Consider the following 13298-nt stretch of genomic DNA (forward strand, 5'->3'; position numbering starts at 1 on the left):
AAATTTGATTTATTCAGATGTTTATTGATTTATTTTATTTTTGTTAACACCGAAAGTTCCTTGTTAACCTATAAACCATATAGGTTATGTTAACACCAAAAGTTTTCATGTAATAAATGGAACACAAATAAAAATAGTCTCCTCCCCCTTTTATTCTGATCCGAAAAATTATCCGATCCGTGACTCATGATCCGTAGTGCGATCCGAACCGTGAGTTTTGTGATCCGTTGGACCACTACTCACATTAGTGTGTTGCTTAATTCATTGATGTAATCTCATCCTGTCTGCAAATCCAGTCTCTTGTTTACAAACGAATCCGTGGTGAAATGAAGGAACAAACGCGCAATGTCTTCCCCACGTGAGCTGGATCTTCATTAAAAATAAAGTTCATCCATGCATTCATAATATTAGAATCCGAAGGAAGCTTATGCAGCGACTGTGTTCTTCCACAACCAGTAATAGTGTGATTCGTATCCCATGTTAAAGAGAAGTACATGTTATCATACTTTATAAGAGAGTTCTTAAAGAAATTATATACTTTAAACTTGAGTGCGAACTGAATGTTATGTTTTCAGACACTGATACATTTAAATTAAAATGTATTATAGTTTAAAATGACATTAGATCCAGCTACTTAAGAGTTTTTAAAAACTTTTTTGGATCCATTTACTGTAAGTACATCTTTATATGTAATTTCATAATTGCTTCTATTGTCTTTGAAATATGGTTGTACTGCTGAATGTACTGACAATGGTAAACGTTAATATAATTTCTATTGAAAAATGCATGTCCTGAATTTTTATTTATTTGCGATTACACATTTGTAACAATGAAGTTGCAATTTAGTGTATGTGCTTTAGTCTAATCATGCGTTAGTCAAACATTAAACAAAATAGACATACTGATTTTAAATTAAAACTTTGACTACTTATGACATTGAAAATTTGACTTTATTACAAAGTGCAGTTTTTTTAAAAGTTTGTTAAGAAACATAGTCATGAAAGTACTTAAGTGGTGTTGTTTTTATATATACTTTTAAGATTCGAAGTACGCTACAAGTGCACATTCGGTACAATTAAGCACACTTTTTCATTTCAAGGGATATTTTAGCATTTGCTACTTGTTGCTGACAAGCGTGGGTCCATGACACGTTTTTTTCCCACATCAGGAGAGGTGTTTATGGTGGATGAGGGAGGGTCAGCCTGCATCACGGTGACCCATCTGAGAGTTGAAGACCAAGATTCTTCTCCAGAGGATCTTAAACTCATCCTGGTTGCTCCTCCACAGTTTGGCTACATAGAGAACATCCTGCCCAGTCCAGGATTTGAAAAGAGCAACATGGGAATCAGTATTGGTGAGTCAGTTCTGTTATGTACATTTCACTGAATCTAAAAGCTGCGGTTTTAAAATTGGACTTTGACAAAATTGACGTCATTGCCTTGGTTTATATTATATGGTAATACTGGAGTATGCGGTGAAATAACAATGTTGTTTTTTCCTCATTCAGCCTGTTTCACCTACAGGGATGTGTTGAATGGACACATTAACTATGTCCAGTCTAGACACCAGAGGATGGAGCCGACAACTGACCAGCTCATGCTACATGTGTCCGACGGGAATCAGCAGTCCTCTTCAGTACCGTTCTACATCATCATTCGTCCGACCAATGATGAGATTCCAGACTTCCTAGCCAGAAATATCACGGTCAGTCAGACAACCATCTTGTAAATAACACTGCTATGTAGCAAATTAGCTCAAAAGGGAAAAATTGATAATTATTTATAACGGGTTTTAGCTTTCAGAACGGGTTTTAGCTGTTTGTCCACCAGACAGTACAATCTTCAGTCAACTCTAAGAACAATTATTGTCCTGGCCAAGAAGGCTTCCTTACTGTAGTCAATTCACCTTTATTTATATAGCGCTTTTTACAAAGGGCAGTTCTTATCTGGCCAACAAACGAACAGTGATTGGATCGGAACATTCAAAATATTTAAGTTTGTTTGAGTTTGTTTATTAAGCGTGCAGGGCAACCACCCAGTAGAGCAGTACAATAATCTAGCCTTGAGGTCACGGATGCATGAACTATTTGTTCCGCATTTGTCATTGAGAGCATATGTCACCCAGGTTCATAACTGAAGACTTGACAGTGCAGCCATCAAGTGTTAGACAGTATTCTAGGTTATTGGAAGTTTTTGGTCAAGTGCAGTCTGTTTTTTTTTTCTTTTTCAGAATGAAATAGTAGGAGTTTACTAGTCATCCATGTTTTTATATAAGCTATGCATTCTGTTAATTTTGTGAATTGGTAAGTTCATCAGGACGTGAAGAAATATAGAGCTGAGTATCATCAGCGTAACAGTGAAAACTGCTAGGGTTAGTAACTTTACAGGGTTAAAAGCAACAGTCCTAGTACTGAGCCTTGTGGTACTCCATACTGAACTTGTGATTGGTATGACATCTCTTCATTTACTGCTACAAACTGAAAACAGTCAGATAAGTATGATTTAAACCATGCCAGTGCAATTCCACTAATGCCAACACAATTTTCGAGTCAAAAGAATGTTGTGGTCAATAGTATCAAATGCAGTAAAACTACTAGAGAGATTAAGTAATAGAAAGAACATCCACGATCGGATAATAAGAGCAAATCATCTGGTTCTCTAATGAGAGCAGTCTCAGTACTATGATATGGTTTAAATCCTGATACTATTTATTTCTAAAAAGGACCATAGTTGTGAGGATACTGCCTTTTCTAGTATTTTTGACAGAAAAGATATATTCGAGATTCGGCCTTGTAACTGACTAATTCTCTAGGATCATGTTGCGTTTTTTAAATAAGAGGTTTAATAATAGCCAACTTAAAAGTTTTCGGTACGTATCCTAATGACAAAGATAAATTAATGATATTAAGAAGACGAACTATGACCTGTGGAATCATCTCTTTCAGTAGCTTAGTCGGTATAGGGTATATAACTGCTAAATAACTGAATAAAGCGAGTAGGTTTGTGTTTATACATTTGGCTTGATGTGTGAGGTGTGATGATCAACGTTTGTCTTTCAGGTTCGGGAGGGAGACATGAAAGAGTTGGACCCATCTATAATCAGTGCAGTGGATCTTGATGTTCCCAGAGACCGTTTAATGTTCAGCATAGTCCAGCAGCCTCAGCACGGCTCCATCATGAGCGTCCCACACGGCAATGATGTGACACATTACAAGCGTGGATCTGAGATCTCTGTGGAGCACTTCACTATGGACGACCTTAGGAGCGGTACTGTACTTTTAAGTCTTTTACATTTCTCTTTTTCAGGCTTGACATTAACACCCACCAACACAGTCACTCCTACTAGCCACTTTGGCAGGTTGAATTATATATATAATATATATACATTTTTTCAGTTGTAGTCTTTTAAAAAGGCATCTGAAATAATAAACTAAGTGAAGTTTTAGTAACTAATTTCGGGAGGAGCACGTCCAGATAATTAAACCTATCTAAACAATGGAGCATGCCAGATAATGTAACCTAATCAAACCCAAGTGGAGCACCCTAAGATAATTAAACCTAATTAAACACATGTGGAGCACATCAAGCCAATAGATTTAATCAACGATAAGAGGTGTGTATATATATACAGCATATTCACCTTCTTTCGTTGACCGTTTTTATTTTTAGCATCCCTCCACCACCCCATCTCCTCACTTTGATTTATTAAACTCATTAGACGTCAACACAATCCATAATAAAATACAGTCTAGTTCTAGACTATCTTTATCATGGGGGGGATACTCTGGGTTCGGGCCAAAATTCCGAGCCCGGAGCCCTCCCCCGGACAGCACGCCAAATACGCATAATCTTTTACTCCATTTAATTTGATGTAAGTGTGAACTCGTGAAGTGCATTGTAGTGATTTTTCACTACAAGCGGAATACATATCGATGCACGTAAAACACTTCCAATACTTAATTTCCGCAGAATAGATACACGATACCAGCTGCACTTTTTCATCTCTCCAACAATCTCTGCGCGGGATTGTGCGTATTGCGCATCATTTTACTCATTCCCGCAGATTTTGTGCTCACACCCAAAGTGCATGCGCATAAAGACGCATTTTCACTGCTTATTGTATGGAAACTGTCAAATACACAAAAAAAAAATGTCAAAATGCTGGTCTTGGCATGTATTCACGTGAACACAGTCAGTTATGTTTTAAGTGAACGTAAACACTTGAGAAAGAAAATGCATTTGTAACAGTATAATGGATCTGTGTGTCAGGTCTTATAGTGATAGCAGCCTGATATACCTGATGCCAAATTATGAGATAGTATTAAATATATCTATATGACAGTTTTCCCCATGATATCGATGTCAAAATTGTGGCCAGTGAAAATGCTGAGTGGCTAACAACTTTGTAAAACCACTAGCCAGAGTGGCTGGTGAGCAAAAATGTCAAGCCCTGCATATATAAATTTTATATATATTTATATATATATATATATATATATATATATATATATATATATATATATATATATATATATATATATATATATATATATATATATATATATATATATATATATATATATATATATACTGAACAAAATTATAAAAGCAACACTTGTTTTTACCCCCATTTTTCATGACCCGAACTCAAGTTTATCTATGTACACAAAAAGCCTATTTCTCTCAAATATTGTTCACAAATATGACTAAATGTGTGTTAGTGAGCACTTCTCCTTTGCCGAGATAATCCATCCACCTCACAGGTGTGGCATATCAAGATGCTGATTAGACAGCATGATTATTGCACAGGTGTGCCTTAGGCTGGCCACAATAAAAGGCCTGATATATATCATTGTAAATTTCTTTACTCTCACTTTTGATTAATTTAATGCATCCTTGTGTGATTTAATGCGGCCCCAACCTTTTTTTTAATAATAAATCATACAATATATTTTGTGTTACTCTGTCCTCAGGCATGACTCTGATGTACATGCACGATGATTCTGAGAGTGAGCAGGATGGGTTTATTGTTCAGCTCTCTGACGGAAAACACCAGCTCCAGAAACACGTGCAGGTCAATGTACTGCCTGTCAATGACGAGGAGCCGCAACTTATGCGGTAATTGCAAATTAATATCATTAAAATAAATCATGCTCTCCTGTTATTCATCAGTGAATTATACATTAGTTTATTTTTTATGACATATACAGTATATGATTATGGATTGCATACTACACGATATATTCAAACCATAAATCTTGAAGACATTGTAGCTTATCACTCATCCATTTTACCAAACGGATAAGTCACATTAAATGGTAAATATTTGTGCAAAAGAAAAACACAACATAACACACAAGTTATTTGCATTGTTTCCTCAGGAACACTGGCATTGAGATTGAGGCTGGGGAGTCCAGACTGATCTCCAGTGCTGTGCTTAGCGCTCACGACAAAGACACTTCTTCTTCTGACATCATCTATGTGTTTGAGAGCATACCGAGTCATGGTGTCATTCAGATGAAGGTCAGTTTGCTCAATATGCCGTGAGAAAAATATCTAATCTATCACTTCCAAAATCTCAGAGGAATGTTTCCAGCAGATATATACTATATATATAGTGTGAACAAATCCAGAAAGTTTGCTGTTCCTCAGGTCGGCACAGACTGGGTGTCTGTATCTGCAGGAATGAACTGCTCTCAGCATGTTTTGGATATGAACCTGTTACGTTACCTTCACACCAGTCATCCTGGAGCACCCGCTGCTGACTTCTTTGTCTTCCATCTGTTGGATGGCAAGAACCGCTCTCCTGCTCAGCACTTCCACATTACAGTCAAAGAACTGGAGAAAGGTGGGCTACTGCTTTTATTTCCTGATGATATGTATGCTATATTCCAAGAGTTCTCAACAAGTTGTTCAATTGAGTCAGTTCATGTCTGCTCTGTGCTGCTCTTCAGGAGACATAGCATTGTTCCTGAAGCCTGTGAGGTCTAGTCGTGGGGAGCGCGTGGTTCTCACCACAGACGTCTTGCTGGCGGTAGACGGCACTGACAAGCCCGAGGAGATGCTCTACGTTATCACTGTACCTCCAGCACATGGACATGTGGAGTACATCAAACACACTGGCGTGCAAATTCAGTCGTTCAGTCAGCTGGACATAGCAGCAAACCTGGTGTGTTATGTTCATGACAACAGAGCCACTTCACCTAAAGAGACCCTGCAGTAAGGACCTCATCCAAAGACTCATGCAGTCGGCATTCATTATCAACCTTTTTTTAATGGCTGAATCTTGCAAAATAATGTTGTTATATTTTTCCCTAAAATCAAAATAAATTATAAAAATAATATTTATGTAAATATTCAAAAATGAATGCCTGCTTTAAATTCATTTAGGAGCCTTTTGACTGTATCTGTGTGATACTTAAGCACAATTTGCACACGATTAATAATTAAATATAAACAAAATAATTAAATATTAATATATTTTATTTTTGTATTATATTAAATGTAACATTAGATATACTAAATATTAGTTTATTATAGTTTTTTTACACAATTTTTTTTCAACAAAAAACCCCTAAATATAGGCTTTTTGACATTTTTTTGACATAGAGCATTTTGAATTTAACACAGTTTGCACACATAGTAAGTACTGTAAATAAATATATATTAATTAAATAATAATATAATATATTATAAATGTTATGTTATATACTGTATATATATATATATATATATATATATATTGCCAAAAGGTTTGGGACGTCTGCCTTTTACATGCAAACAAACTTTAATGACACCCCATACTTAATCCGTAGGGTTTAATGTGGAGTTGGCTCATCCTTTGCAGCTATAACAGCTTCAACTCTTCTGGGAAGGCTTCCACAAGGTTTAGGAGTGTGTTTATGGGACTTTTTGACCGTTCTACTAGAAGCGCATTTGTGAGGTCAGGCACTGATGTTGGACGAGAAGGCCTGGCTCGCAGTCTCTGCTCTAATTCATCCCAAAGGTGTTCTATCAGGTTGAGGTCAGGACTCGGTGCAGACCAGTCAAGATCCTCCACACCAAACTCTTTCATCCATGTCTTTATGGACCTTGCTTTGTGCACTGGTGTGCAGTCATGTTGGAACAGGAAGGTGCCATCCCCAAACTGTTCCCACAAAGTTGGGAGCATGAAATTGTCCAAAATGTCTTGGTATGGTGAAGCATTAAGAGTTCCTTTCACTGGAACTAAGGGGCCAAGCCCAATCCCTGAAAAACAACCCCACACCATAATCTCCCCTCACCAAACTTTACACTTGGCACAATGCAGTCAGGCAAGTACCATTCTCCTGGCCCGCCAAACCCAGACTCGTCCAAACAGAGAAGCGTGATTAGTCACTTCAGAGAACAAGTCTCCACTGCTCTAGAGTCCAGTGGCGGCGTGCTTTACCCCACTGCATCCAACGCTTTGTATTGCACTTGGTGATGTAAGGCTTGAATGCAGCTGCTCGGCCATGGAAACCCATTCGATGAAGTTCTCTACGCACTGTTCTTGAGCTAATCTGAAGGCTACATGAAGTTTGGAGGTCTGTAGCTATTGATTCTGCAGAAAGTTGGCGACTTCTGCACACTGTGCGCCTCAGCATGCGCTGACCCCGCTCTGTGATTTTACGTGGCCTACCACTTCGTGGCTGAGTTGCTGTTGTTCCCAATTGCTTCCACTTTGTTATAATACCACTAACAGTTGACCGTGGAATATTTAGTAGTGAGGAAATTTCATGTATGGACTTATTGCACAGGTGGCAACCTATCACGGTACCACGCTTGAATTCGCTGAGCTCCTGAGAGTGACCCGTTCTTTCACAAATGTTTGTAGAAGTGTCTGCATGCCCAGGTGCTTGATTTTATACACCTGTGGCCATGGAAGTGATCGGAACACTTGAATTCAATGATTTGGAGGGGTGTCCCAATACTTTTGGCAACATATTTCTTATTTCTATATTTATTCATTGTGGGGTGAAATATGACCCAGATTACCTTTTTTGTTTATCTTACGTTTTGTTTTATTTTATTGTTATACTATACAGCTGTGATTACTGTCCCATAATGGTTATTGATTTGTGCTTTGTGTCTTTTGCTCCATATGTCTACATTATCCATAGGTTTGTGGTCAGCAATGGCATATCAACTCGCAACGGGACCCTGGAGATCTTGGTGGAAATGACTGATAAGGTTCTGCCCACACTAGTGCATAACACTGGTCTACGGGTTCCCCAGGGGTCCACCACAACGCTGACACCTGATGCCTTATTCCTGTCTGATCCTGACAGCCCACACACTGCCTTGAGCTACAAGGTGGTCCTCCCTCCCCAATATGGCCAGTTGCTTTTGAAGGGACAGACACTGGTCGCTGGTAGCAGTTTCACCCAGCAGAATATTCAGGATCTGGCTGTTGCATACAGACACTCTGGAGGAGCTTCTCAGATCGATCGCTTCAGATTCACAGCCTCCGACAGCACAGAAAGAGGCTTCCTGATGGACGGAAAAGTGCAAACCGAGCCGGTCTTCTTCACTCTGCAAGTTAGTTGCAATCACATTGCATACCACATTTTGGTACACATTTTTTTGTTGTTGTACTCAAATTTTTTTTATTAAGTTCAAGCAGGAGATAAAAAGCAATTCAGAGGTTTTGGCTGTCTGTCTTCACCATTGTAACAATTCACTGTCATCAGTGGTTACATAGAAAACACAACCAATCATAATCAGACAATCAATCCACAGACTCAAGTTCAACTCCATCTGGAACAACAAATAATAATAATAATGGGAACAATAACACATCAGGCAAAAATGGTATTCATAAAAATGTTGAAAATGTTTGGCACCTATAGGCATGTACACAACGCACGTACACGCAGCTTACTCAGTCCCTCCAGAAAAACGTGATTATGCGATCGCATGATTTAATGCATAATCAGCCAAAGTCCGCGTATTTATAAGGGGGCCGCATTTTTGCTGCGTAAATTGCCTATTACTAAAATATCTTCATTTGTGTTCCGAAGATGAACGGAGGTCTTACGGGTGTTGAACGACATGAGGGGAAGTCATTAATGACAGAATTTTCATTTTTCGGTGAACTAACCCTTTAATAGATTGCACTTTGTGCATTGGAAGCACTCAAATGTCTGTTTTGTATAGCTACCTCTGTAAAACAGGAAGTTATTTATTCATTTTTTCAGAAGTTGTAGCATATTCCTTTTGTTAAGCTACAGAACTTGTTTGACTCAATGTTTTGTAAATTTGAGCCATGTGTTTATTAAGATCTTCAATAAAACAAGATGAGAACTTAAATATTCCCAGCACTTTCTGTGATGGAGTGCTTTTTTTCTCTTTTTCATCAAACCGCAGTTTTTGCAAGTTCCAGCAATTTTATCGCATAAAATTGCATAAATATCCTGCATTTATAATAGGGATCCTGCATAATCAAGGATTTTTGCCCGAAACAATAAAATAAAAAAACGCCGCATTTTCTGGAAGGACTGGCTTATTACACACACAGGGACGCGCACCACACACACACATTTTTAAATATTAAAAATAAAAGGCTTCCTCACTGGAAAAGCAGTCAGTCATTCCGCTCGCATGTAGATAGCAAATCCATCATGGTGCAAGCGCAATTGGCTTTTAAAGGGAATGGGAGATGAGATTGTGATTGGCTTATTGCACGTTACGCCAAAAACACACCCATGACTCATTAATAGACTAGGTACAAACCTTTAGGATCATTCGCCTGGCGCGCTGACGGTTTTTTCAGTTGTTAAACTAGCAAAAGTGGATTCAGACATGCCCTATAACTGCACCTGCACTTCAGACCATGCGCTCACCATTAAAATAGGGCCTTTAGTCTTAGCACCTAATTAGCTGGTAGAGTGCATTGAGTGCTTTGATTGCACCTATTTTTAGACATTTTTATATACTATCCAAACATAACTCATATCCTGTCATCGTTTTCAACTTTTAATCCTGCTGAAATTGTGTGTTGCCACAGATTGAAGCCCTAGACAGCTCTGCTCCACAGGTAGCAGTGCTGGAAACCCTGTGGAAAGTGGAGCTCCTCAAAGATGGTCGTTATGGGATCTTTATTTCCTCCAGAGAGCTTAAGGCTCAGGATACTGACTCTGCAGATGGTGATCTGATCTATCACATCCTCAGAGCGCCTTACTTTGGGTACCTGGAAAATTATACCAATGGTGAGGGGTCTGTCTGTGTGTCTATATATTTGTCTGTCTACAGTATGTCTCTCTCTGTGTCCATCTGTATGTTTGTGTATCCATCTATCTAGATCTAGTCTTTCTGTCTGTCATAATGTATTTACATCCTGTATAATCTTTGACCTGTCTGTAGGTGAGTTTGTGAGGCATCGTTTCTCTCAGAGGGATCTGAACAGAAGGAATATTCTCTACATCATAAACTCTGCTCTGGACGCTTTAACTGACAGCCTGGAGTTTGCTGTTTCTGATGCACTCGGCAACACTGGACCCTCTCACAAGTAAACCTTGGGCTTTAAAATATTATTTCGATTTTTTTTTTCTTGTGGGATTAGTCACTGTGTTGAATTAAATTCTGTTCATTTCCATTGCCCATAGATAGTAACTCCTTATAGCAATATGTTTTGGTAACACTTTACACTCACCTAAAGGATTATTAGGAACACCATACTAATACTGTGTTTGACCCCCTTTCGCCTTCAGAACTGCCTTAATTCTACGTGGCATTGATTCAACAAGGTGCTGAAAGCATTCTTTAGAAATGTTGGCCCATATTGATAGGATAGCATCTTGCAGTTGATGGAGATTTGTGGGATGCACATCCAGGGCTCGAAGCTCCCGTTCCACCACATCCCAAAGATGCTCTATTGGGTTGAGATCTGGTGACTGCGGGGGCCATTTTAGTACAGTGAACTCATTGTCATGTTCAAGAAACCAATTTGAAATGATTCCAGCTTTGTGACATGGTGCATTATTCTGCTGGAAGTAGCCATCAGAGGATGGGGACATGGTGGTCATAAAGGGATGGACATGGTCAGAAACAATGCTCAGGTAGGCCGTGGCATTTAAACGATGCCCAAATGGCACTAAGGGGCCTAAAGTGTGCCAAGAAAACATCCCCCACACCATTACACCACCACCACCAGCCTGCACAGTGGTAACAAGGCATGATGGATCCATGTTCTCATTCTGTTTACGCCAATTTCTGAATCTACCATCTGAATGTCTCAACTGAAATCGAGACTCATCAGACCAGGCAACATTTTTCCTGTCTTCAACTGGCCAATTTTGGTGAGCTCGTGCAAATTGTAGCCTCTTTTTCCTATTTGTAGTGGAGATGAGTGATACCCGGTGGGGTCTTCTGCTGTTGTAGCCCATCCGCCTCAAGGTTGTGCGTGTTGTGGCTTCACAAATGCTTTGCTGCATACCTCGGTTGTAACGAGTGGTTATTTCAGTCAAAGTTGCTCTTCTATCAGCTTGAATCAGTCGGCCCATTCTCCTCTGACCTCTAGCATCAACAAGGCATTTTCGCCCACAGGACTGCCGCATACTGGATGTTTTTCCCTTTTCAGACCATTCTTTGTAAACCCTAGAAATGGTTGTGCGTGAAAATCCCAGTAACTGAGCAGATTGTGAAATACTCAGACCGGCCCGTCTGGCACCAACAACCATGCCACTCTCAAAATTGCTTAAATCACCTTTCTTTCCCATTCTGACATTCAGTTTGGAGTTCAGGAGATTGTCTTGACCAGGACCACACCCCTAAATGCATTGAAGCAAATGCCATGTGATTGGTTGATTAGATAATTGCATTAATGAGAAATTGAACAGGTGTTCCTAATAATCCTTTAGGTGAGTGTATTTCTATAGCACTATTGTCTCTTTTGAACATTCTTTTGATCTACTTTTGAACTTTGCAACTGCATGTCAGCTAACTCTCATTAGATTATTAGTAGCCTCTCTGCTTAAAGGGGTGGTTGATTGCCCCTTTTTACAAGACGTAAAATAAGTATCTGATGTCCCCAGAGTGTGAATGTGAAGTTTTAGCTCAAAATACCCTCCAACAGACATTCTACTGACTATAAGCAACTTTGCAACTACATGTCAACTTATTCTAACCCTAACCCTACCAGTCTACTAATACTTTACTTACACTGTAATAAGAAGTAGACATGTAGGTGCAATGTTACTCATACCCCTTTTCCACCAGAACCGGGTGTTAGTTTAGAGCCAGTGCTAGTGCCAGTTCAGAGTTGGTTCGACTGACGAGCCTTCTAAGAACCAGTTTGCCTTTCCACATAGAGAGCCACCACAGAGCCAGGTTTTACCTCACGGTATATGTCTCATCTTTCTCAGCAATGCTAGCGAGGCAGCGGGAAACACAAAAACGGATGTAATTTGTATAGACGGAGATTACAATCGAGCCGCTATTAACTCCATTAGCTGCTATTTCAAAAATGGCGGTCAAAAGTTTGTGTTCGTCTTGTTGGTCACGGTAACAGCGGTTCTTACTTCTAGACCAGCAATGTTTTGGTGCTACTTAAGAACCACTTTTCCTGGTTCAGAGCTGGTGCTTTGGGTGTCTAAAGACAAAGAACCAATTTGAAAATAGGCTCTGGCTCCGAACCAACACCAGCACTGCCTCGGTGGAAAAGGGGTATAGTACAACAGAATGTGTTAAAGGGACCATCAACCAATGGTTTTGTATTTCTCAATGCATTAATGTAACATCACACCTCCACACATACTGTATACTTGAACGGCATGCTGTTTGTGTATATTAGGATGTGTAATATTACTCCCTCTGTCAGATTGGAGTTCAGCTGGGCCAGTGTGGAGCTGACTGGGACTGATTATATAATATGTGAGAGTCAGGGGTCAATCTCACTAACCATCCAGAGGAAGGGGAATCTGCAGGACTCGTCTTATGTGACTGTACAGGTATAGCGCCGTATATCTTTATTCGTTATGGTTTATTTGGTTGCTTTTTACTCTTCTGCAAAAATCGAGCAATCGAATTCGGGTTCGGTCCAGGCAATCGACAATCGTGTGAAAGCACCCTTAAAGTGACAGCAGCCTAATATTCCTGCTGCTGTCAGTCATGTTAATCAAACAACTAAAGACAAAGATGGTTAATTTAATGGAATATGTTGCACATGTTGCTTGCCAAATAAATAATGAGTTGTCAATTCATGATACTCTTAATTTGTTGTTAAGAATAGTTGGCCTATTATTTATTTTGGTGATCGGTATCGGGACCTAAAATCCTAAT

The 13298-nt window shown here is 39.3% G+C and overlaps 1 protein-coding gene across 1 annotated transcript in view; it reads left to right on the plus strand.

Moving 5' to 3' along the window:
- frem1a (Fras1 related extracellular matrix 1a) overlaps window positions 1-13298 on the plus strand; it is a 59170-nt gene that overhangs the window by 35804 nt on the left and 10068 nt on the right. Inside the window, exons 18-28 of the mRNA XM_079809464.1 lie at window positions 1169-1354; window positions 1508-1704; window positions 3059-3266; window positions 4973-5117; window positions 5381-5522; window positions 5652-5847; window positions 5954-6218; window positions 8141-8558; window positions 10027-10228; window positions 10383-10527; window positions 12838-12967. Coding sequence (XP_079665590.1) covers window positions 1169-1354; window positions 1508-1704; window positions 3059-3266; window positions 4973-5117; window positions 5381-5522; window positions 5652-5847; window positions 5954-6218; window positions 8141-8558; window positions 10027-10228; window positions 10383-10527; window positions 12838-12967 — 2234 coding nt within the window. The remainder of the gene's footprint in view (window positions 1-1168; window positions 1355-1507; window positions 1705-3058; window positions 3267-4972; window positions 5118-5380; window positions 5523-5651; window positions 5848-5953; window positions 6219-8140; window positions 8559-10026; window positions 10229-10382; window positions 10528-12837; window positions 12968-13298) is intronic.

Source organism: Gobio gobio (assembly GCF_949357685.1).
Source record: "Gobio gobio genome assembly, chromosome: 2".
Classification (NCBI taxonomy): domain Eukaryota; kingdom Metazoa; phylum Chordata; class Actinopteri; order Cypriniformes; family Gobionidae; genus Gobio; species Gobio gobio.